We start from the raw sequence: 27,313 nt of genomic DNA on the forward strand, positions 1-27,313 counted from the left end.
ATTTATGTTATTAGGTTCTTTTTTCAATCAAGAGTTTGTTTTCATACCTGACAGTTTGGACTGATCACTAGCGCTCTTCCTCTGAGTGGTCACGTGATGTTGCTGTGACGTGTCGCTCAGCTGATTTATACAGGTTTTGGTGCTGTCTTCCAGGATGACAGCGCCATCTGCAGTCCAACTTCCTCAGGACAGTATCCCAGGTGTGTGAGAGTAAAAAAGCCCTCTCATCCTGGTTTATAGTCCCGTGGGCACGTTTCCGTATTTCGATTGACTCTTTAATCCAGCGACGGTGTTTGTTTTCCTCTGCCCACGCGACGAGGAGGGCTTTTTTTTCTCTCACACACCTGTGATACTGTCCTGAGGAAGTGGGACTGCAGATGGCGCTGTTGTCCTGGAAGACAGCTTTAAAACCTGTATAAATCAGCTGACCGGACATGTCACAGCACCATCACATAACCACTCGAAACAAATTCTTGGTCTGAAAAAATAACCTAATAACATAAATTATCAGAAGACCAAATGAACCTCATGGGACTATTACTGGCAACCCAAATGAAAGACTCATGTGAGGCTCATCCTGCTTTCTAAATGTGTAATCATCTTGAGAACCAAAACACCAGATTATATAATAAACAACCTGTCCATCATGTACCACATTTATGTAAATAAGAATAAATTAGCATTACAAGTTGTTATTAGTAACATCTACATTTGACCTGAACTCAAATCTGTGGACACAACTAGGTCATGTACTTATGGCATTTAAAACCAAAATCTTTTCTGGTGGGTGCAGGGTCCGTTACTGGAATGTTCCATGGTATGACACTGAACATATCCATCAAGTTTTTATTCTTTACACGTGTTTCTATTGCTCAGAGATACAATAATTCCTTCTGTGAACAGGGGCGTCCCTCCACAGATCTGAACTGTAATGAAACGCAGTGCTGTAAGCTGCTTGTCTCCCTCATAGACAGCAGAGGAGGGGACCTGCAAGTCGTGACTTGGACTCGAGTCAAAACTGAGTCACTATTTTTAGGACTTGAGACTTGCCTTTATAAAATAGACTAAGACTTGGGACGTGACTAAGATCTTGATCAGACATTTAAGACATTTAAAAAAGAAAAAAAAACTGCATTTCTACAACTCTTCTATAAATACTCATATAAATACCATGACTTTTTAAGTACAAATTACTTTTAAAATCATATAAATATTAAATATCTTGGTACTTTGGTTTAAAAACTTGAAATGACTTGAAGCTCAAAGCAGACGACTTGGACTTGACTCGGACTTATGGGCCAGTGACTCGAGACTCGACTTGAACTTGCCTGTATTTGACATGGGACTTGACTCGGACTTGAGGTCGAAGACTTGAGACTTGCAAAACAATGACTTGGTCCCACCTCTGATAGATAGGTTTAATCTATACTGTGGAATATTCTAGACAAAGCAAAAACATTTCCATGGAGACAAACAAGTGGTCAACAAATACTTTAACAGACAGAGAGTTGGCTGTAGACCTCTTAATTAAAACCCCCAAGCTGATCATTAACAATAAGTAATGACTGAATCTCAAATTGGATTAATTACACAACACTGCCCTAATCATGACAGTCCTTCTAAAATGAGCTTTGGAAAGTTCTGAATCCTCTTCCTCCCACACAAAACACAGCCAGCTCCTTGCGGCGTCACCTTCACGTCCTCCATCTTGTCATATCATGTCATTGTGTGGGCTAATTGGACTGCACCTCTCTCAGGCTACACGAACTCCAAGCTCCAGAACTCTATAGCCTTCTCCTCTTGCCACGATACTCATTTTTCAAACTGAATCTGGAATAGACTCCATCCTCAATACTAGTGTTGTTCCAATACCAATTATCTGGTATTCGATCATACTTAGGAATAAATTGTAATCTATTTATTTAACAATTTTTGTACGTTTGTCTTGGAAAATAGTGTGGATTTTTATATATTTAATATTTATTGTGATTTTAGCCAAGCGTGATGGATGAATTTAACTACCGTATTTTTGCACCAGCCAAAATATGCACAATGAAGAAGAAAAAAACATATATAAGTCGCACTGGACTATAAATCGCACTTTTGGGGGAAATGTATTTTGTAAAATCAGAGACCAGGAACATTCATCTTGAAAGGCAAGTTATAGTTATAACAACAGAACAGAGAACAACAGACTGAACAGGTGTTAATATGTTAACATGACATATTAACAGTTATTCAGATTATTATATCATAAACAACATTACATAAGTTTACCAAACTCAGGATCTCACTCCAAATTTCTAAATCCATTGAATTCTTCATCCTCGACGCTAGCTAGCTGTCGTCAGACTCAGCATTGGTTCCAATTAGAATTATTCCGGCCTTTCTGAATCCCGACAGGACGGTTTCGATTGTCATTGAAGTTCAGGCTTTGTCTGACTTCCAGGAAAGTTGTGTGGAGCACCCGCCCGGTTGCCATGAAGCTGTGTTCTTCATCCCCGCTTTCTGCCAGTCAATCGCAAGTTTCTCACTCACACCAAACTTTCTTGTTGCTGCTCGATTACCGTTTTCGGCTGACTATTTCACTATTTGCAGCAGGACAGCGGCTTTTTCTACAGGAGGCATGCGCAGTAGAGGGCGAAGTGACAATGGTACAGGAGTAAAAATAGTACTAGATACTGACATACGAGCTTAGAGCCTCTCTCGGCTGTCAGTCTGAAAATTTTAATATATAAGTCGAACCGGAGTATAAGTTGCAGGAAACACCCAAACCATGAAAAAAAATGCGACTTATAGTTAGAAAAATACGGTAATTATTTATGGAACCAACCATTCTGCATTGGAGCAGTGTAACACTTTATTTTGTAATTGTGCCTTTATAAGTGTTTATTGTACATAATGTGGATGAATGAAACGTGAAATGTGGGACCAGCCTCAAATCTGTGAAACAAATTTAACTACGGGTACGAATAAAGCAACCTAATCTAAACCTAACCTAACCTGATCTGATACCAATACTTGGCCTTCGTGTACTCACCGATACTGGTACCAGTCTGATACCACATAGTGTAATGAAGTAGACTAAGGCTACTCAATTTTGTTACAGTACAAGAGCAATAAATAAATCTGCTAAATGGCTATCTCTAAAGAAAATCTATAGAATAAATTAGATTTTTAGAACTGTTAAGAGCCAAATACATAATGGTTTTGACCAACCATAAGTACACTGTAAAATCTAACACTAGAGTGAACTTGCATTCAGCTATTTCACTTTACTCACAGCTACAAATTTGTGGATCTTAATGATTGTGGTCAAGTAACAGTTACTTTCAGCATGAAAAAAGCACATGACTTGTCAGTTAGACTAAGGTTAACTTGAGTAAGTCAAGTAACTTCAACAGTGACGTGTTATTGCCAAGAGTCCAGCTCTGTTTCCCAGTCTCTTCCGCTCCTCCTTTTGCTCCCTCCCTGTTATTCCTACAGATGTCACTCATTCCATGATCCTCCCAGGACATCTCTATATCCTCCGTCTGTTCATTCAGTCTGCGCTAGATTACACCTGTACTCCCGTTTTATTTCTTCCAGCATTTTTGAGACCTATTTTATTTTTACACATGTGTTATATATGTATTGTAACACAATGTGTTTTGAATTTAAGCTGAACAAAACTTTTGATATTTTATATATATATATATATATATATATATATATATATATATATATATATATATATATATATATATATATATATACACACACTAAGACTAATTATTTTTATTCATTATTGTAGAATAGAACCTGTTTTTATTCTCACTTGTGTATAGAAGAAACATTTACTTGAGTTCAGTTTCCATGGTTTTACCAAGTAAGATGAACTTACTCTTAAAGTAAAGTTTACTACATATTTCAGATTTGAGGAACTGACTGATGAGTTGGCACAGCTTCACAACATGAGTTCTGTGAATGAAAACTAAAGTCCACTTCACTTGCCTAGTTAGATGAAAAAGGACGTTCCTGTAGAGCTGTCGCAATAACCACAGAAATGAATCACTGTGGTAGTAAGAGGCCCACCGGGGTGGATGTTGGGCCACCATGATCACTGCATGTGACCAGCGTGATCTGACTAAGAGTCCTGCATGGGTCCATTTTAGAAACCCGCACCCGCCCGGACCCGTTAACATTCCACCTGTTACCTGCCCGTGCCCGTGATAACCCAGGACTAACCCAGGACTAACCCAGACCATCGGGTGAGCGCAGGCGAAAGGATCGCGCCGCACGGAGTTAAGTGCGGCCGTCGCCCAATCGTACTTTGCAGACACCTGCTCGTGCTCAGGGTTCTCTCTCTTAAGTCCACGGATACCCGAGCTGGTGCAGGACTCTGACCCGAGCTGCTACAGTGAGAGCTGCAGAGATGCAGCAGCACTTGTTCCAAGGCCAAATGTTACTTTTCCTGCTACACATGCTATATCCAAACAACCAAGGTACAGGTGCATCTGTGCAACAAGCGCATCATCGAGAGAGTTTTCAGTGCAGCTGGAAATATTATAACTCCCGGGGATGTGGGGTGGGGGAGGGGGTGTGATATCATCACATACCGCACCGCAGGAGAAATTCCCTAACCGCAACAGCCCTACTTTCCTGTACACTACACTGAGGAATGACTTGTAAGCTCAGTTTTAGATTCACATTTTTCAAGGCAATCGGTTTCCTAGATTTTTTCAAGTAACATCTACTCCAAGTCTCCTCTCCCTTTGCTCTCTGTGCTAAGTCTTTTTTCTTAACTTCTTTTCTTAACTTTCCCTTGTATATTTTTGGAGAATTGTCGTGTGGGAGCATGGGTGATGTAGTCTTGTGAGTGGAGGACTAGACACAATCTTACAGCTAACCATAAGAAAAGTTCAAATAGGGCCCATTGGACATCACTAAATTACTGAAACATGAATAGATGACACATAAAACCTCTTCAGTCATGTTTTTGATGAGGGAACAACGTTATAACATGGTAAATAAAAAGGTACAACAAAAAGCAAAAATCACATTATTAGCGTGACATATGCCAGCCCCAGGAGTCCTGCGTCAGGCCAAAGAATTTGAGAGGGAAAAACCCAGCGGGAGATGTACTAGCTAGCACGGCTATAAAATATCAATGTCATTAGCTGTAACCACGCGCTCCCATTAGAATGCATGGGAGAGGAGGCGAAATGGCAGAAAGAACGGAAATGTCAAGACAAGGGCTAAATTAGAGCGATTTAAGCAGAGCGTTAAGTGCGGAGCGAGATGCTAATTACGGTTGGGGCGCTCAGGGGAGGCTTTGGGAGATGTGTGAAATGAATTGATGAAAAGAAAATGAAAACGAAAGTGGTAAAAACAGACGAGATGTAGTGTCATTTTTGGCGGCGTTCCCTTAAAACTGCATCAACAAACTATTTGATGATCCCCAAAGGTTGTCATTAGCAACCATAATAGATGTCTAAGTGTACGCAAGCAGAAGTTTGTAGTCAGATGGGGCAAATCTTTCTCACTTCGTGCAATAGCTTGCTAACGGTTCTCAAACTTTTCACGCCGACTAAGAAAATATTTGGAATTCCAGTTAACACTAGATTTAAAACAGTTTTTTCACAGGACTAAGCTAAAACAGAATCATAGCATGACTTAAAGAGGGGGTATTTCTACTTCTGTTTTACACCTTTATATCTTTAATTTGAACATATATTTGCTGAAAACAATGTAATACATGTTTTATAAGTTAATTTTTTGCTTTTGGCACTCCGAGTCTCCCCTCCCTTTGGCGGCACGGTGGCTGAGTGTCTAGAACTCATGCCTCACAGCAAGAAGGTTCTGGGTTGGATCCTCGGGTCGCCCGGGCCTTTCTGTGTGGAGTTTGCATGTTTCTCCCCGTGTCTGGATGGACGCTCCGGTTTCCCCCATCAACCCAAAACATGCTACAGGTCTCCATGAACAGTTGATAGTCAAGGTCAGTTAAATACAATCAATTCAATCATTGTGTCCTTAGGCAAGACACTTCACCCACATTGTCTAGTATGAAAGTGGTGTGTGTGTGTGAGTGATGGTGGTGGTCAGAGGGACCGATGGCGCCAATTGGCACGGCAGCCGCGCTTCTGTCAGGGTGCCTCAGGGCAGCTGTGGCTACAATAGTAGCTTACCATCACCAGGGTGTAGAGTGAATGAATAATGCTGAATGAATAATGCTGAATAATGCTCTGTAAAGCATCTTTGGGGACAGAAAATGTCTGTTAAAAGCACTATATAAATAAAGACTTACTTACTTACTTCCCTTTGCTCTCTCTTCAGAGCACTATTACAGCACAATTAATATTGTTTTTTTATTTCTTGTATAGAGAACCTACATGTGCCGCCATTGTAAAGTTAGCACATTTTCAAGTTGTTCCTATAGGCCTATAACGATAATCAATAAATCAATTAATCGTGCGATAACTTTTAACAAACTCGATAACTTTTCCAGCCGCGATAAATTCTGTTTGCAGCTTGTTTGTTTTCCTCGTCTCTCTCTCTCTCTCTCTCGCTCGCTCTCAAAGAGGGTGAATGTTAGAAGCTTCTATCTCTCTCTGACTCCTCTCGTTTAACAAGCATAATGACGCTTAAACTAACGTGTGCTGTGTTTATCAACAGAGCAAATGTGCGCGTAGCAGAAAAGCGCCGCTGTCTGTGCGGCTAACATGAAGCCGCAACACAAGCACCGCTGTCAGAACCAAAACAGTTCATCGCCGTGTGACAAAACAAGTCACGATGCCGAATCAACACTGGTGAGTGGGCTACGTCTCAACAGCCACATGCGGCAAATGCAGCGAGTGCGCAAATGACGAGAACAAATGTCTCAAACTCCAACAGACATAAACCCAAACCCGAGCGACAGAACTATCCCCGCCCCCGGGAAGAGTCCGAAATCCACTGAAATCACACAAGACACCGACACGACACCAGACAGGACAGAGGCTCCCTCATAACGAATCAGGATCCTGTGTCGTGGGTTAATACGAACACTTCAAGACCAAACTAACGAGGCCACAGCAGCAGCCACAGAGACGAGACATAATATTCCAATGTAAGTCAATGACTAAAATCACTTTTAAAGGACAATTTTGTTACAGATACTTAATAATCCGTTTTATTTATTGCTTTGGTTGTGTTTTGTCCAACAGTGGTTTATTCAAGTGCATTTTTATTAACAAGTCCTTGCTGTGAGCCAGACTACATTAGGCTGGTCCTATGTTAACAAGTCTGTTTTATTTAGGCCTATTGTTTTTGTTTGTCTTACAGTTCCTGTGTTAAATGTTCTTTAGAAAGTAAAGTTTATTGATCTTTGAAAGGATGTGTTTGCATTTTTATTCCATGGTCATTATATTAGTTGAAATTGGTCTCAAAATGTCAATATTATCATTTATCGCAATAAATTCTTGGTCAATTAATCATCCAGCAAAATCTGTTATCATTACAGGCCTACGTTCCTATAATTTTCACATTAAGACACATGCCGGAAAAGTGTTGGGCACAGAGATAAAGACACAGGGGTTCAGTTGTATCAGATCCCGGTTGAAGCTGACAAACAAGACAAGTGGATAGCTGCCATAAATAAGGGAATTTATGACGCCACCACAGATAAGCTGGCTGAAGGAGGTCAATTGTGGCAGCCGTCAAAACAATGCAGGCTTTGTAGTAAACACTTTGTCACAATGGTACTCTAGCTAAGGTAATGTAAGATGTAAGAAATCAATTACCTTTGCAGTTATCAAAAATATTTTCTTTGTCACAAGACACTACATCAGGGGGTCATAAACCCACCGTGAAGTCAGATATTTGTAGGTGTTCAAACATAATCCAGAGTACTGAGAGGGGAAGTTGATTAAGAAGTCGTAAATGTCTGTATATTGTAATTCCATGCAATGCAGCACATTGTTTTAGTGGTTTAAACAGACCATTTGGAATACAATATGGGTCTGAAATGTTGAACCTGTTTAATTTTGCCTTGTACTTGCGTCCAAGTGAGAAATATGGTCTGTGTGTTGAGATTCCATGTTACTAGAATGCTAGCTACCGTCGTTGGGACCGTCAATATGGCGGGCAAAACAAAAACGGTCATGTGACTACAGGTTCTCTATATTTATAGTTTATAGACTATTTATAGTCTTGTGGGCGGAGCATTGGACAGAACCTTACAGTTAACCATAAGGAGGGTTCAAATAGGGCCCATTAAAGATCACTAAGGCTACGTTCAGACTGCAGGGCTTAACGCTCAATTCTGATTTTTTTTGTGAAATCCGATGTTTTTGCGAGGTCGTTCACATTTCCAATTAAATGTGACTTGTATGTGATCCCCTGTGTGAACGTTAAACGGCCCAAAAGTGTCCCGCATGTGCACTGGAGGACACGATGACGTCAACCACAGCAAGCGTGCTCAGTGTTTATGGAAGTTGTCCAAACATGGACGCAGCATTGAGCACCTGGAGATTTTAAAGTTTCTCTCGTACCGGAGCCAGAACATGAACAACTTACTTGTTTTAAGGAGGAGATTGAGAAGGAGAAGGACCAGGTTTTTGGCCGTGGCGTTTTGTGGGGCAGCGACAGCGACGTCCGTTGAAAAGAACGTGTGGATGTGGAGACGTTGCCAAGAGTGGTGAGTGATGATGTGCTTCGCTTCAGTGACATGGAGTTCATTAACAATTTTCACCTACTTCAGCGCAGAATAGTGACGTTTGTGGCTTGTTGATAACATGTAGGTCGGATTCATGCGCTTTGACCGTTCAGACTGAAGTCGCATGTCAAAAGATCGGATATGTATCGGTTTCAGGAGCACATTTCGAAGTGGCCTGGGTCGCATTTGAAAAAATCGGATCTGTGTCGTTCAGACTGTCATTAAAAGATCAGATACAGGTCACATAGAGGTAAAAAAATCAGATTTGGGTCACTTCAGGCTGCAGTCTGAACGTAGCCTATATTACTCAAACATGCCTGGATGATATCTAAAACGTCTTCAGCCATATTTTTGATGAAGGAACAACATTATAACACAGTAAAAAAAAAAAAAAGAAAAAAGAATACAAGTAGATCTGACCTTGATTAACCAATTAGCTGCTAATATCTAATAAACGCATTGAGTTTGGGGGTTTTATTAGTTTTATTACAGTGCAGCATGAAATGAGGTGAAAAGTGAGGAGAGACTGGTAATCGTGAGGTACTTCTATATATGAGGTGGACTGACTCGTAACAATATGCTGTGTAGTCATTTTTGTAAGAATAAAATCAAAGTACATGAAAATCCACTATGAATGCCGCAAGGAAAAGAATCAGTTCTGCAGTTCTGAACAGGAAATCAATAGACCTGTTTCTATTATTAAAGCCATACCGTGTAAGTTTTTAGCCTGAAAATATACTTAAGTAAAAGCATGTTTTTTGTAGTTTTTATTGCACTGAAAAACACACGTCCTTACTGTGCGCAGGCTTGTATCTCCACAAACCTGACTGTTCCTAAGAACTGTTTTAACTTTCTCTTTCCAGGGAATCATGCAGGTGATGTGCCACCTACAGAACGTTACACAGTGTTGCTTTAGGCTTCCTTAGATCAATACTGTCATTTCCAGTTAACAACACAAAACACTGATCTACACATGTTACAGTTTAAAGGGGCGCAAAGTACATTTTCAAGTGGAGGATCAGCAACTGCTCATATGGAGGTACTATTTCTTTGTCTAAAATGTTCAGCATTAGGGGTGTGCAAAAATATCAAAATATCAATATATCATATCATTAAATGTGATGATACAATATCAATATCATGGGCTGCTGTATCGATATATCGCCACGAGTATTTTTTGGTATATTTTACTAAATTATTTTGTGACAGCACTACAGTTTTGTTGTTTGTTTAGTGGAAGGAAACTTGTTTATGCAACACATTTGACATTTTGACTATTTTGATGATTAAAATGGGTAAGTTTGATATTCACTTATATTCAGCAAGAAGTGGTTTAATAATAATATCACAGTCATCACTGATTGATCACTGATTTGAAATATATCGTATTGAAACAGAAGTGCACTATATCGAGATATGTATCATATCGTGACCTATCAATTGAGATATGTATCGCAATCGGTAACTTCTTAATGATACCCAGTCCTAATCATATGGAATCAAACTTGGATATTTACATGGAAACAAGCAGCTGGCAACATTAACACATTATCATCTCCATGGAGATGAGCAAGTGAAGGATCCACCAACAGAAGTTACATAATGCTCCTTTAATCCTAAATACCCCAAAACAACATAACGTATTTTTCGGACAATAAGGCGCACTTAAAATCTTTAAATTTTCTTAAAAATCGACAGTGCATTTTATAATCTGGTGCGCCTTATATATTAATTCTGGTTGTGCTTACTGACCTCAAACTGATTTTATGTGGCATCAAAAATCTGTCAAAATGTTTTAGTACGACACAGAAAGAACACTCATATTCCACTGAGTCATGTTCTTTAGTCCGACAAAAGCTGAACCGCATCAGCGCACAAAGAGGGAGCTGTTTTTTTCAGTGCTTATAGTTTATGTAAATGAGCCATGTGGTTTTAAGTTTTGTTTCTGTAAAATGTAAACAAATGTGCACAAAGCTGCATCTAACACATTATTACTCACATTATTACTCAATGTATATTTGAGTCCTCCTCCAAGGAAATAAAAATCCAAATTAAATGATCCACCCACATTCACATTCATAATACACATTCACCAAGACAGGGAGGCAACGCCGGGCGAATTACACCACAATCTCCCAATCGTGGACACCTGGGCTAAGGATCAGTCTCAAGTGTTGTCCATTTGTTTCTCTTAATGGGTCTTACAATCTGGTGCACCTTATGTATGAAAACAGACGAGAGAATTCAACATTATTGATATGGTAAATTGTCACATTTTTCTATGGCGCTTTTTCCACCTTCAAAGCACTTTACTACAAGGAACTACTCACTCATTCACACACTCATTCATACACCAGTGTACACAAACACCTGGGGCGAGTTGGGTTAAGTGTCTTGCCCAAGGACACAACAACAGCATTCATCTGTGGGAATATACGGTAATTTAAAGGTTGTATATTACACAAAATTGACTGTTTAAACCATGTTATAATGCTGTTACCTCATCAAAAACAGGAGTTGTGTTTTGGTTCATTCACACTTGTTTGCCTAATCCTTTGTCATTAGTCTGTCTACATCTCCAAAACTCAAGATGCTCTGTGATGTGATGTCATGTAGTGGTAGTTTTCAAGTTAACAGCTAAATTTTTATGTTTTGTTCTGCACCGATTGGCAATACCAGTGCAGAAATTATTATTATTATTAGTGAAGGTGTATGGAGTTTAAAAACACAGTGGAGTACTTCATATCATAAAACAGCGTAATATGGGCCCTTTAATCATTATCCATTGCATCTTGACTTCCAGTAATTGCCGTATGCCATATTTTTTTACTTCATTTTTTGCAATTCAAATTATACAAATGAAAACAAAAAAAAATAGACAAATTCTTCAGAACGATTTTGAAAGGGAACATTTTATCTTGTCACTCCTCTGTGCAAACACTAAATAATAAATGTTGTCATTAGGCTGCCAACAAGTGTTCAAAGCAAAGCGGCTTTCCTTTTCTCTACCTCCACAATGTAAACACACACAAATTCATCTTCAGAGGAGGGATTAGAGGCTGAGCTAGCACCAGACACAAGCTGTTTTGTCACCCGTGGATTTTAGGAGGAGTTCTAAGAAGTTACAAGGCAAAACAACTACCCCCTGCTGCTCTGGAGACAGCGATTACACACTGAGTGACAATTTGTGTTATGTAACTTTCCACACTGTAGTTTTGGAAGGAGTAATGGACTCTTTAAAAGTTTGTAAACAACAACGATTCTCAATGCAAGGATGGAGGCATAGGTGAAGTGGAGCATAATGCAATTTCAATGGGGAAACTGGGATTAAAAAGGCGGTATTGTGCACAATTGCTTTGTTTTTGCTTTCTACCATGTTATACTGTTGTTCCTTCAAGAAAAACATGCCTGAAGAGGTTTTAGACATGCACACCATGTATGTTTGGTACCGTATCTGACTACGAGTCACACTTTTTTTCATGGTTTGGGTAGTCCTGCAACTTATAGGCGAGTTTCATTGTTGACAAAAGCGCGCGTTGCATGCTGGGAATTATTTTGGTCAGCGGCAAGAAACACAAATTCAACATGACGGACGGAGCGAGAAAGCACGTAAAGGGTATTGATCCCGGTTATTTATCCACTCTAACGCCCATTTGACCAGAAATTGGTCATAAGCATCGACAGACGCCAAATCACCCTTTTCAACCCTGACAGAGCCTGGACCAAACCAAATTTCTGGTCGGAATTGCCAACTACCTGGCTAAATATTCACTTTGGCAACATCCACAATGACTTGGTGGAAACTCCTGGGCCATTCACAGCAGAAAAGATGAAAACCTCCAAGAGTCTCGATGTGTTGTTGAACTTCTTGGAGTCCACGGTTTGTTAGGATCTTCTATGTTTGCACTGTCAATGTCTGAAAGCCATTTAATTCACCGTTAGTGGTTCTTTTCACTCAGAATACGAAAAAGACATTTTCCTTCTTCCGTGCTTCTATTAGTGCATCCGATAATGCAGCAGGAATTTACCATTATCTGGGATAAATACGCAAGGTTACGCATTGTGTTTGACCGCTATCGTGTTTCTTGCCTCCGACCAAAATATTTCCCAGCATGCAACGCGGGCTTTTAATAACAATGACGTCAGCTGAAACTGGCCTATACCCCAGTGTGACTTACATATAAAAATGTTCACACTGACAGCGAGAGGGCGCTCTAGGCTTGTGTGTCAGTATCTGCTACTCCTGTACCACTGCATGGAACTATTACAATACCATCATTTCACCCTCCTACTGCGCATGTCTCCTCTAGAAAAAGCCGCTGTCCTGCTGTTATTTTAATAGATCCATGGTCTTGCTGCAAGTAGTGAAATATTCAGCCGAAAACGGTAATCAAGCAACAGAAAGAAAGTTTGGAGTGAGCGAGAAACTTGTGAGGGACTGGCAGAAAGTGGGGATGGAGAACACAACTTCATAGCAATTGGGAGGATGCACCATGTAACTTTCCTGGAAGTCACGGGATGGAACGACAAAGCCTGAACTTCAGTGACATTGAAACCATCCTGTCATGATTCAGAAAGGCCGGAATAATTCTAACTGGAACTGATACTGAGTCTGACAACAGCTAGAAGAGGAAGCGGCGTTCCTACCTTCAAAGGTCATGGAGTTGCTCAGAAGTGACACTGAGGATGAAGAATTCAATGGATTTAGTGATTTGGAGTGAGATGGAGAGTTTGGTAAACTTGTTCTGTTGTTTATGTTATAGTTTATCTGAAGAACTGTTCATATGTGACGTTAACAGTCTGTTGTTCTCTCTTCTATTGTTATTACTAGAACTTGCCTTTCAACATGAAATGTTGGTTCTTGGTCTGTGATTTTAAAAAATACATTTCCCCCAAAAAGTGTGACTTATAGTCCGGTGCAACTTATATATATGGTTTTTTTTTTCTTCTTCATTACGCATTTTTTGGCTGGTGCAACTTATACTCAGGAGCAACTTTAACGATATCTCCCGGAACACTCGAACCCTCCTTACAGTTGGCTGTACGATCCTGTCCAAGACTCTGCCCACAAGCCTATGTCATCCATGCTCCCACATAACAATTCTACAAAAGCATGATACTGTACAAAACTGTTCACAACAACTAAACAAACCTGATGAGATGTGCAGTAGTTTCATTAGCGGGATGCATGCTGATTGTGTTGTGATCGCGCTCTGAAGGGGGAGAGACTTAATGCAGAGAGCAAAGAGAGGGGAAACTCAGATCGTCAAAAACACAAATTAAAGTTATGATGTTGTTTACAGCGACTATAGCATTTTCAAAACAATTATGGTCCCATAGTGACATTATAAAGACTTGAAATCATGAATATTTGGATATGATATCAATTAATTACTAAAAATGTGTTACGTCATTCTTCATTTACCTCCAGATGCCTCCATGACAGGATTTTGACCATTCTGATGACAAAACATTTAAAAGTGTGTGTAGTGTAGTGTAGTGTAGTAGAATCACCTCAACTTGTATGGTGCCAGAGAGGAGAAGGGCCCCGAAGAGGATGAGCAGAGAGCCAATCAGGAAGAGGAAGATGGCCAGAGCGATGGCCTTATAAGGGACTTTGGGCGGGCTCCGCTTAAACTGAAAAACAAGAGGTAACATAAAAATGGATCTTTCACATTTGTAAATAGACATTAGACAGGAACAACACTTATAGGGCTGCGTGATTTTGTGGGAAAAATCTGGTAGAAATAGAAAATATTGCAATTTTTAGTAAATTTTAGATTTTTTTAATTTTTTTTATTTAGAACCAAAATTTTGTTCAGTATGCATTTTAAACAGTATTAAGTATTAACTTTTGAGATAAGTGTAAACTATAACTGCTAAACCATACATAAGAATCCTATAATTTTCAGTTTGTTGAGGGATAAACTATAGCGTTAAAAGAACAGCTTGTTCATGGGGAGGTTATTGCTTTGCCTGGAATGTTCCACAGTATGACATTAATGTAATTTAACATTTTAACATGTATTTCATTGTTGGGAGTTTTTATTGCTCAGAAACTAGAAAGTGAGACAAAGCCTGCACACTTACTCTCAAACTGCTTTTAATGAATGACAACGTCTGGATGAGTATTTTTCGAACTGCAAGTCGCACTTGTTTTCATGGTTTGGATGGTCCTGCGACTTATAATCCGGTGCGACTTATATATTACAATTTTCAGACTGACAGCTGCGAGAGGCTCTAGGCTTGTGTATCAGTCTGCTGCAGAAAAAGCCACTGCCACGGCCAGTCAAATAGTGAGTCACAGGAGATGTCCACACAACACACTATATAACACAATATTCATGGTATATCATATAACATAAGCCATTACCCAAAACCATCAATCATATGTTATCATCGGGCAAATAAATTACATTAAAAATAAATATAACATTATTAATTTCATAATTTTGATTCAGACTACTAGGCCAGACAAATGCTAGTAAAGTCTGATCTGATTCCACCCAGAAACAGAACATTTTTAGACCCTGTGGGTCATGTAAACAAAGCAATTTTACTTACAAATGTAAAACTTGTACATATACACACCCAACCCAACCACAGGGAAGATCATGAAAATCAAAGAAACAATTACATGCTCCACCTAAAGTGTCATTTACCTTTTAAAATGCCCCTGTGGACTTGGTTATGTAGGACAAACATCTAGAGCACTAAAGACTCGGATATCCGAACACAGAAGCAATATTAGAAATGCAGACCTAAAAAACTTGTAGCTGCCCATTTTAAAGAAGCACAGCACCCATCTCCTTCCTTAAATATCCTGGGATAAAGCAGCCAAAGATGTTCATTTTGTCTTCTTATGTACTACAAGGTACAAGGTAACTACACTTTACTGTATTGTCTTTAAAAAGAATCCAAGAAGTTAATGGGACAGAGCAGGTGATAGTGGAGCTGTTCAGGAGCAAAAAAGTGTCCATTTGTTCACTTTTATGGTACAAGCAAGAAACCTTGTCAGATTATTAACATTCCTAGAACCAACATTTCTGGATATGGAACCAAACCTAAGTTGACCCTGGAGTCGAGTACAAAAAATTACTGCTTAAACTGCCTTTTTTTTGGGAAAATAATGTGAAATTATCGCATAGGTTATAAAAAAGAGATGAGCTCACTTTTGGATTGGTCAACCAGTCACAGGGCAGAAGGTTTATATAAGAGTGACACACAGAGAGAACCGTGACCTGACGAAGATCCACTCATCCAAACATTTTCATTCATTAAAAGCAGTCTGGGAGTAAGTGTGCAGGCTTTGTCTCACTTTGTCACACTGCGTATACTTGTACCTTTTATGACAGCTCAGAAACGACCGCTAAAAACTAAAATGCATTCTTACCGTGAATGGGGTTGCCTCTACACAGAATTTGGCGGCGTCACCTGCTTATGTCATACTGTGGAATATTCAAGGCCAAGCAAGACAAACAGGGTGTCCCCAGGTTTGACTACTTCAAATTTAAGACTTTTTAAAACCTTTTTAAGACCACTTGAATGAAAATTAAGACCAACATCGCACCCATTATGCGGGCAAAAAACACCAGATCCAATTCTAATAGTGACCATTACTCACTGCTTTAACTCTTTCCCCCATGAAGATGACATTTGACGATCCCCCTTGTAACCTTTATGATGTGTTTTGACACCTCCGCTATATCACTAAAGACGTAATTTGACAACCATTAGAAACGGTACTGGTTTTTCACACGTAAACAGACGCTGCGATAGGCGGGGGCCACTACAACCCATACTAGGCTGACCAATAGGATTCAAGGATATGTTTTTGCAGATTTTTTCCAAAGTTATTCGAAGAAGTGATGACTGTAGCTTCCGTTAAAAACACAACACAAAACAGGAGCAATGGAAAGATTGCGGCGCACAGTTTTAGAAATCATGAGGAGCCGGTGTATTTTAAATAATAAATAAATAAATAAAAAATAAGAACGAGGAAGAAAGAAATTTCTGGTAGAGATTTTGGTTTGTAAAATATTCAATGCAATGACTTTAAACAGTTCAACACTATAGAAACCTTTTAAAAAGAGTATATGGGTCCAGTCAAGCGGTAACGAAGGGAAACAGGGGCAGATTTTTGACATTCAAATGTCTCTTATTCAGAAACTAGAGGAACTATTGAAATAAGTAAAGTATCAGAATGTAGGAAAGAGTTACACTCCAACAGGGTAAAGTTAAACCTGTGATATTCTTTCAAGTTGTTGACAAAAAATTTTAAAAACTCATGTCGGTAACGGAGGGAATGAAATATGCAGCACTTTTTGGCAATAAATCCAAACAGTGATAACTCTTGGTTCTCACTTACATATCCTTAACAAACTGGTTTTAAATATTTGCTTCATATAGTTTTCTACCATATGGTACAAGATTAGGTTGAAAAACCTCTTACTTTTTGAGTAATAAGATTTTTTATTAAGAAAGGTCATAGTAACGGAGGGAAAAGTAACGGAGGGAAAATTGTGCAAACAAGTAGAAGGTGCATGATTTTGCATAATTTGTCAACTTTTTTCTTCCGAATACTTTAATATTACTTCAAAATGAAAGGAAACTATTTCTATAAAATATGTCTGTCCTTCCAAGCAAATTTTTATCATTTTAAATCAATAAAAAATCATGTACCTTCATCAACAGTTCAAAGATGGAATAACACAAGATATGATGAAATACATCCATTTATTTACATGATTTGCAGGTCTTTGAAATTTGGGAAATAATTTTTGTTCCATGTTTCATACATGGTCTGTTTAAAATGTATGTAACTTTAGAACCAAAAATGGTACAGAAAAAAAGGTCAACAGTTTCATAAACTAGAGTACATATGTATCTGTTCAATACATTTTTATATCAGATGCATCAACTTGAATTTTTGGCCTTGCTGTTTACTTCTGCTTGACTGGGCCCATAGACTGTTGAGCTCTGGAGTTGATGAAATGTGCATTGAGTTTTGTTTGCTACAATTTATATTTTGTCTCTTACATGTACAGTGAAAGGAGTTGTGAATGCAACTGGTGCCTTTTGTTTCAGCTCGGACTCTTCCTGTCATGACCCATGTAGTTTTTGTTTGCCGCAAATGATGCAATAAAAAAAAAAAAAAAGAAGAAGACACTCGTGGTCTTACTACTACAATTGTCTTTACTAATCCCTGCATAATAAGCCAATTCATTTCAAATAAAATAAGAAAATGTATACGACAATAGTGTACTGAAAAGCTATAATGTTGCACTAATTTGCTTTTATCAGTGGAAACCTGCTAACAACGCCAACGCAACACTTCTTAACACTGAGGCAGAGCGCACTTGTTAATAAAGCGTAAATTTGGCACGAAAACACTCACCGCATCTCAGAATAAACCCACAATCCAAACTATATTAAGCGTAATTTCATTTCTAGTATTTGTTTACTCTGAGACATACAGGACGCGTTTGTTCTCGGCTTTAGCTCAAACAATCAACAAACATGATGCAAACGTGGAGGAAAGGAGTCTCCAGAGCAGACAGCTGGGTGGATTCTCACTAGGGTTTGGCGTGCCGCTAACGAATTAATTATGGGATTTCCCTCTAATTATTCGTGGGAGACACAGCGAGGTGCGGGTAATTAGCGGCTGCCGAGTGAGCGCGGAAGATGGAATGAGTCAAAATAGTTCAGAGATTCAGACGGAGTGTGTATTCTAATGAGGAGGAGCATCATTTACATAACTTCAAATCGTGCAGTCACGCCAACAGATTATAGAAAAACAGATGGAGTGTACTGCCCAAGGACACAACAAAAGTACGCTCTGCCAGTAATAGCAATAGATGTTTACAGTATAGTTTACAATGAAATAGTTTTGGAGCGTGATTCAGGCAACAAATCTGCCAAGAACAATGTAACCGCTGAGCCACTGCCACGGCACATAGTGTAAGAGTGTGTGGGCTGCATCTCTAACAACCTGCTAAACTAACAGAATTACGAGTTAGAAAAGAACACCGCATTGTGTTACCTGTAGGTCTATGTAACCATCATCATCGGCCGACAGCCGGGAGTACTTGACCTTGTTGTTGGATGACCCAGCGTTTAGCATGGTGCTACGGTTGGCCTTTAGCATCGTCCAGTCTGCAACGAGACACAAAAGATTCATGTTAAATGTTGTTTGTGTAATTAGTTTGTTACAAGCGGTGTGCACTTCCTAGAAAAGCCCAACACTTTCCAAGATAATGAAGCTGTGATCGATGATGACCTGAGTCCAGGCCCTGATTTAATGTTGTTTCCCATTAGCATATTTGTAATATTCTGAGCCCGACCTCACCTCCTTATGCTTTTAAAATTATTCTTTATATACACAGACCAGAAGATTCAGGGGGCAGCTACAGGCCTCCAATTACACGTGGATGTTACACAGTGTACTTGAATAATAGCAGTGGTGTAATGACATTTAAATGCCAAACAAGCCTGTTTCAATAAATAAGTGCATCTGAATTTTAAAATAGAAAACATTGGTGTTTTTGTCACAATCAGATTTTTTTTTTCATTTGAAAGAACTGTCACAAGGTGGCAGTGCCATCAGGGCTATGACATTTCAGACCCTATTCCAAACACACAGACCTGGTCTAGACAGTGTACATTTGTAAAACTGTGGAACAGAGAAAAACAGTTTTATTTTTGGCTAAAAAGACACATGTTTCAATGTATATGCACATGTATTTAAGTCTAAACAATCATGTATTTAAAGTGCAATGCAAACTTTTGTAGTGGATGGTACACCACCTGCTGGTCTCCAAGAAGATGTTTTGGCTTTAAATGTATCTATGGATCGTTTATATGGTAGTTTAGGTATTTTTATTGTGTTGAATTGTCCAGGTCTGACAGTGAACTTGACCTGCTGAAAACCCCTGCAGTGGAACATTCTAGACAAAGCACAAACATCTTAATGAAGACAAACATGTGGTGTACCAAACTTTTTAGGCTAGGACCTCCAAATAGAAAAACAGCGCTACCAACCGCATTGACGTTTGTCATGATTTCAAGTTGCAAAACATTTAAAAGTGCTAAAACTGTGTTTATTTGAGTAGTTTATTTGAGCTAACATAACTAAAATGCAATGTTTTTCAGGATCAAACGTGCACCTATACTGGTTAAAAAAGTATTTCAGTGTGATAATTTGAACTTTTAAGACTTGGCCTTTATTGCCCTTCCAGGAAAAGTTGGTAAAATGTCACTACCAGCCTTTAGAGTTTAAGGCCTCAGATGAACTTAAGAGCTTTATGAGAACATACTTTCCACTTACATACTCACTACTACAACCTGCCACAGACCTCAGTGGCTCCCCCTGCTGTCATGTCTCAGGTGGCTCAGGGGAGTATGGGCCAATGTTTACTGCCACCAGACCAGGGCAAAAACGACTGCTGACTCCCTCTCTCCTCTCTTTCAGAAGGCTGCTGGTTATAAAGCAGCTGTCACATCCGCTCACACAGGCCTCTGCACACACGGAGCATCCAGGTTAAGAAACTGAAACAGGAGAAGACGGCAAAAAGAGGGAGGAAGTTTAGAACGGTTAGAATGGTATACAATTAATTGGTATAAAACATTTCCCTGACCTAAAACACTGAGGAAACACACAACAATCAATATCCAGATACTAATTAGTTCTAAGACTGCAAGTGAAACTCATTTAGTATTGATACTGGGGAAAAAAAATAAAAAACACAAAATTTAACCTGAATTAGTTTTAGGAATTGTCAGAAGTCGTAAAGACCACAAAATGGCAACATAAACACAACTAACATTTAAAATTACCTTTTTTTTCCAAGGGGATATTCGGGTTTTCAATATTGAGCCTTTTCCTTATGATCAAAATAAAGTCTGAAATTTTAGTAATAAAAACAATACAAAAAATACAATAAATATCAGCCCAATATTTCAGTTTAGTTTTTTTTTTCCCCAATGCCAATTTATGAACAAAAAAATCCCCTGGTATTACCAATAACAATGTTAGGATTCAATATATTGCCCTGTACCTAAATACTGCTACTAGTATGTGAATTTTCTCAAAGAAAAAAAAAAAAAATCAGATTAGTTATGCCTGGGCAAAAACAAATTATAACCATAAATACACAATGGCAAGATAAGAAAACTATGATTGATTGTGTTTGTAAAATATAGCATTTGGTTTTGATGATGCTGCAGTAGAAATATTTGTGTGTTCTACTACTACTACTACTACTACTACTACTACTACTACTACTACTTTTGATTGCCATTCCTTCATGCATTTAAACAGGTTGTGATTAAACAGTGAAAAACTATTCTTAAGTGTAGACTGAAATTAAATACTGACATTTTATACACGGCCGGAGCTTCTATTTATAGTGTGACATTTTTAAGGTATTAAAAAAGTCATACAGGCAAAGCAAGCCAAGAGTAGAAGCCTATTTAGAGACACAAAAACTAATAAGGTACAAAGTGGCGTTTCTGCTCTTAAGAGATGAAGTGGTGCAGTGAATTTCCCGTTTGAGTCTTACACAACCAGATAAAAATCTGAACATTTATGTACCAAAATGTAGGCCTGTCACGATCTTACCTGTATAAACTTAGTTCAATAAAAGATGGAACAATAATTTAAGGGGGTCAGTATTTATCGTAGTTACTTCTTCTTTGTACTAGTCATAACGTTTTTGTTATTTTTCTGTACTACGAAAAGAGTTGCGAAGTAGAGGGACAAAGACATAACTTCCGGGACTCAAAGGTACAGACTAACTATTACAGTGTTTTATTCTGCCATTTATCTACAGTAAAACAAGTTTTTTCACAATATGGTACATTTAGAATAGCTTTTTTGGGATCATTGTGCTTCATGGTTACTGCTTCAGTAGCATAAATTAGTTTCAATATTATCGTTTAGTGTCTATATTTCCTTCAGTAATACATGGCAGTGTTTTCGTGACAGACCTACCAATATGTTATAGCCTGTTCTTTTAATGGCCAAATATTGTTGTCTTAGCCAATAGGGACGCACCGATCTAGCTTTTTCAACCCCAGTACCAATATGGATACTCTGGCTTTAAATATCTGCCAGAACCCGATATCAACCGATACCAGGGAGAATGGAATTTTTCCCTAAAAACAAAGTTAACCTATTATAAAACTGATCCATTTGTGTCGTGTAACTGTTACTGATACATCATGAACACGCCTAGGCCCACATCAGCCAGTAAATCATCTCATTTTGCCAAATTAAAGGCACAACCAAGTTATCGGCTTAACCAAAGTCACGGTGCCAATATCTGATACCAGTATTGGTACTGATACATCCCTATTTATTTTGAATCTAAGAAAAGGGCTCTGACACCCCAATGATAAAATTATGTTTATACTTTTATTATACTATTCTTTTCCAACAGTAAATCATAGTAGTTTTTTGATGTTTCCATGTGCTGTTACAAACTCTGACATAGATCAAGACCATTCTAAATCTGTTCAGGAAAAGTCAAATTTGGTCCTGTTTATGTAACTTTATTCAGTATTGATGCTTGTTCAAATGAGCAGGTGATCTAGATTCAGTTTGTAAAGTTTACAAAACATAATGCATTTTAGCAGTAATTTGCTATACCTATGTTTCTACTGCTGCAACAACTACTACTACTATTACTACTATGACTACAATTACTATTGCTGCTACTACAACTACTTAGATCAAAAATGCCTATCTCCCTGTTGCATTAATACATTTTCACAGTTAGTAGTTTTTAGAGTTAGTATGAACTTTTGCTAAGAACAATATATAATTGTTGTATTAATTAAATATTGTTTTGCAGTTAGAGCTTTTAGTTAGGCCAACAAATAGCCCACTACTACTACTACTACTACTACTACTACTACTATTACTGCTATTACTACTAGTACTACTACTACTACTACTAGAGATGCACTGATACATAGGTTTAAGCATCTGCCAATACCACCTGATACCAGTGCACAGACTGGAAACAGTATTTATTTCTTTTAAAGAAAAAACAAAACACAAAACTGATCCAAATGTGTTAAATGTGGCTGTTGTATGTAACTACAGAACAGCTTTGTGTGAAGAAAAGCTCAAACATTATGAGACTTTTGTGGGCCAACAAAAAACAGGAAACAGTCTTATTCCACTACTTCCTATTTTATTCATTGTACAGAAGAATAACAAAAACTCACCACTAGTACAAGCAAAAAGTAACTACAATAAATACTGACCACCTTAAATTATTGTTCTGTCTTTAATTGAACTAAGTCGATACAGATAATATCATGGCAGGCCTACATTTTGGTACATAAATGTTTTGATTTTTATATGGATATCGGCTGAACTGATATTTTGAAGCAGATATCGATCCAGCAAATATTTCAGTATTGGTGCCAACTACAACTACTACAACAACTACAACAACTACTACTACTTAGACCAAAAATGCACATCTACCTGTTACATTACTACATTTTCACAGTTAGTACTTTTGAGAGTCACTAATAAAATGTCTACTTTTGCTATTAACAATACTAATAAGTCTAATTATTATGTTATTTATATACTATTTTGCAGTTAGAGGTTTAATTTGGTCAACACTAGCCTACTACTACTGCTAAGTACTACTATGACTACTAGGCCTATTACTACTATTATCATTACTACTACTACTTAACTGCTACTATGCTCTAACACATTCGAGGTAATCTGGCCATAAAAAACAACAATAACCAGCCTAAGTATGTGAGTAAACAAGTATGCAGTATTAATCCAAGTGGAATAAGAAGCAGCTAATCACTGCCAACACATAATTAGCATAATGTTTGCATAGACTACAGTTCGGAGAGAATAACCGACTTGGCATCTTAGATTTGCAACAAACAAAAAAGTCATCAGACAAGTAAATGCAGAAGTTTTCACCTGATCTGTCTTCACACTTTAGCGACACTGACCCTAAAGTCTGTGGGATTAACACTTCACGTGTACGTGACGTATTAGCCAAAGATAGCGTAGTCATTGTAAAATCGTTATATGTTCGCGTTGTAAAGTGCGTGTCTCACCCGTGCAGAGGCTCAGAGGAGAGTAGAAGGCACCGGGAGTGAGATCTAATGGAAATGGTGATGGGATAAAGCAGGAACACAGGCGCAGTTCTGTTTTCTTTGGGAATTTATGACGCTTCCTTGTTTTGGTGCAGTGCGCATGCGCAGATCCCGTGTCCTGTTTGTGGACGGAGCTCTGGGGACGCAGCAGACCTGCAGACCTCCACCCACAGGACCCTACACCACAGGCCTCCAGCAACTTTTTAATTAGTTTACTCCGTAAAAGTGCTTTAACTACACTTTTTAATCAATGCTTTTGTTTTAATTTGAGATTTACTTTTGAGTTGTCTCTGCTCTATGCTTCTTGCATAGGGAAATGAGCACTTTAAAACATATTGTCTCTCTGAGATTACAGTTTTATTAAATAGTAGATTAACTTGAGCAAGTAAATGTTGAGAAATGCAGTGCACTTAAAGTGGGAAAAGATATTTGATCATTTAGATTTATTTTTTAAATTTTGCATTAAGTACTGCCTGAGGCGAAATGAGTCAGCGAGAAGCTCGGGGGCCAGTAAACATTGATCCGAGGGCTACAAACACAAGACTAAAAGGGAGATTTAAAGTGAGTTAAATTGATGCCTTATTTATAATGCTTATGTCCTTGGGGCGTGGAGGATTTGCCTCAGGCATTCCAGTAAGATACAGACTTCTTTAGCGCACACACACAGCAGTCCGAGCAGGGAGGCCCAGACTTCCCTCAGACACATCCTCCAGCTCTTCAGGGATCCTGATGTGTTCCCAGGTCAGTCCAGAGACACTGTCCCTCCAGCGTGTCCTGGGTCTTCCTTGGGGTCTGCCTGGAACACGTTTCCCAGGGAGCGTGGCTTAATGACAATAGAGAAATTATTGTAATTAGCTGATAGTGAACAGGACTACAAATGCATTCATCTCTTTGTTATCCCAGTTGCCACAACATTTTCATTGTATAACCACCATGCTATTACTATAGTAGCCTAAAGGCTCGCTTAAACTACTTCACAAACACGTTTCAAAGTTTGTTTAGTCACAACGTTTGCAATGAATTTCAAACTTGTTAACCCACAATGTGACCTGGCCAGGAAAATGAATTCTCACAATATTTGTTGAGTGACTTTACAAACTCATAAGACTCCATTAGGCTCAGTTACTGCATTTGCAAATAGACCCAGGTCACTGGTGTTGTGGACCAATCACAGAGCAGCACAGTGGTTTTGGGGTGGAAGCCAACAGTGAAGCACCCAAACCAACTAAACAAACATGAAGATGCTGAGTCACTCAACTTAACAATTTAACCAAAGTTTGACTGGTTTGGTTTGTTCTGCTGTTGTGACGCTGTAACCAGTCAGCTTCAAATATTGGCCATTCCCTGGTCACGTTCAGCCAGAGCCAGACTGATGAGCGGCTTTACTCCAAAGATCACATGAGGCATTCTTGTGGCTTTAAAACATGTCCCTTTTGATCACCTTAGGATAAGTATTTCACATTATATAACTCAAAATAATGTCATAATCCATTTGTAAAATAGACTACTAGTGTTGGAGCTCCCTCTGCTGTCAGCAACAGGAATTAACATTTTAAAGTAAAAAAACTGCTATACAAAAACAAATTCAAAATGCTTTTAGAGCCATATATTTGTTTTGAACACAGTTTGACCGCAGAACAAGTTGGTTTAGGGACTCAAAAAGTGCTAGAAGTCCAGAGTTTTACCTGTGACGCAACTAAATGCAACTAAATGCAAAGGGGACATCATTATATCTGTCAAAAAGTCCAATTTGCACGTGTTCTTTGACCAGCACAGACTCTGCTTCTGCTAAAAAATGTATCTCTCCAGACATACCTCACCTTTATAACTCCCATTCATCACTCCTCTTTTCCCATATTTCACTCCGCTCTCATCTTTCATACATCGTCTCCAGTGCGACGTGATCGGCATTCATTTCAACCTATTAAGCACCAAGGACCCAGACTTTTGAGGACAAATGTCTCCGAAGGTCTCTCATTTTCATAATATCAAACCCATATGGCTGTGTCAGATCCTCCACGCTCGCCCGTATCTCCCCTAATGTCTTTTGTACTGAAGTTAGCGAGGTCCAAGTGGATTCCTGTCAAAACCATCGCTGACTAAGTGACCTAAAGCGACGCAACCTTTTATACGAAGATAACATTGAGAATTCCAGGAAATTGAAAGACCTATATACAGCCCAGCGTGTGGTGAGGAAGAATGGGTGGTGACAATGATGCCTAACCTTTTAGATTATAACAATGGGCCAGTGTTGAGTGAGGACCTTGGGGTATGTATTTAAATATACTGTACAAGGACTGATGTAGTATTAGATTGTACTTCGATGTTTGTAAGACCTGTAGTACTCACAAAATGCATTTTGGTTGATGTTATCACCTCAAAAACATACTCAGAGTTGTGGTTAGTTTCATTCACACATCCAGGTTTATTAGTTTGTCTACATTTCCAAAGCTCTGTTCCAAATTGTGATGTCATGCAGTGGTATTTTTTAACTTAACAAGCAACATTTTACCTTTAGTACAGTAGAGATTGGCAATTCCAGGTCTGAAATTATCCCAGAGTGGAAAAAAACTGCTTTGTATTTATTCAAATACTTTTTCCAATCCACTTTATTTCTATAGCACATGTCACAATAAACTAAAAATAACTAGAAAAGCACTCAGAGAGCGCAGACCTCCGCCAAGGACTACCCCCATTTTTTATATAAATTGTGATAAAATCAGTCTTCTGGATCAGATCCAGATCAGCCTTTGGAATATGAAAGAGGATCCCATTGTCCATCCCTGAGTCAAATTTCATGGGGTTTGGTCAATAATTAACCGAGATATTGAGAAACAAAATTCTTGGCCCCATTTACCACAATGTTAACTAAAATTTCAAAGTGATCCAGAATCCAGGATTTCTTCCGGATCACCCCCAAAATGAAATCAGTTCTTCCTTTTCACATTTCCAACAAATCCTGAAAATTTCATCAAAATCGGTCCATAACCTTTTGAGTTATGTTGCTAACAGACAAACAAACAAACAAACAACAACAAACAAACAGACAAACAAAAACAAACAGACAAACGCCGGCAAAAACATAACCTCCTTGGCGGAGGTAATAATAAATAAAAAAAACTAACAAATATAATAAAATAAAAACAATAAAATAAATGCTCAGATCTAATCACACTAGAATATAAAATATTAAAACCAGTCAAATAAAATAAGAGCAAAACCACAGAATAGCAATAAATAAATAAAATCAATAAAGTACATTAAAAATGAATAAAATAAATAAAAGACACAGAGGAGCACACAACTCACACAGTGTTAAAAGCCAGAGAATAAAAATGGGTTTGTTCAGACGTGGGGGGCAGAGTTTTCCGGAGCTTAGGGCAGCCACAGAAAAGGCCCGGTCCCCCCTAGTTTTAAGTCTTGTTTTAGGCACCATGAGCTGGAGCTGGAGCTCAGACCTCAGAGCGCACAGGGATGTAAATTTGGATGAGGTTCAAG

At 38.6% G+C, this 27,313-nt stretch overlaps 1 protein-coding gene across 2 annotated transcripts in view; it reads right to left on the minus strand.

Annotated features, from left to right (window-relative positions):
- LOC110155213 (transmembrane protein 230-like) overlaps positions 1-23,923 on the minus strand; it is a 53,941-nt gene extending 30,018 nt beyond the window's left edge. Inside the window, exons 1-6 of one of the 2 annotated variants that reach the window (XM_055153406.1) lie at positions 23,777-23,923; positions 20,001-20,221; positions 18,717-18,829; positions 14,189-14,311; positions 13,827-13,902; positions 1,371-1,440 (exon numbers count right to left, since the gene is read on the minus strand). In XM_055153406.1, the coding sequence (XP_055009381.1) occupies positions 1,424-1,440; positions 13,827-13,902; positions 14,189-14,311; positions 18,717-18,821 (321 nt within the window). In that variant the 5' untranslated portion in view covers positions 18,822-18,829; positions 20,001-20,221; positions 23,777-23,923 and the 3' untranslated portion in view covers positions 1,371-1,423. Of the gene's footprint in view, positions 1-1,370; positions 1,441-13,826; positions 13,903-14,188; positions 14,312-18,716; positions 18,830-20,000; positions 20,222-23,776 lie in introns of those variants that run through there. The other variant, XM_020919270.2, reaches the window with a different exon arrangement.
- Positions 23,924-27,313: the final 3,390 nt, after the last annotated feature.

The sequence above is a fragment of the Boleophthalmus pectinirostris genome, unplaced genomic scaffold, assembly GCF_026225935.1.
Source record: "Boleophthalmus pectinirostris isolate CB_2022bp ecotype Guang Dong unplaced genomic scaffold, ASM2622593v1 HiC_scaffold_18, whole genome shotgun sequence".
NCBI lineage: Eukaryota > Metazoa > Chordata > Actinopteri > Gobiiformes > Gobiidae > Boleophthalmus > Boleophthalmus pectinirostris.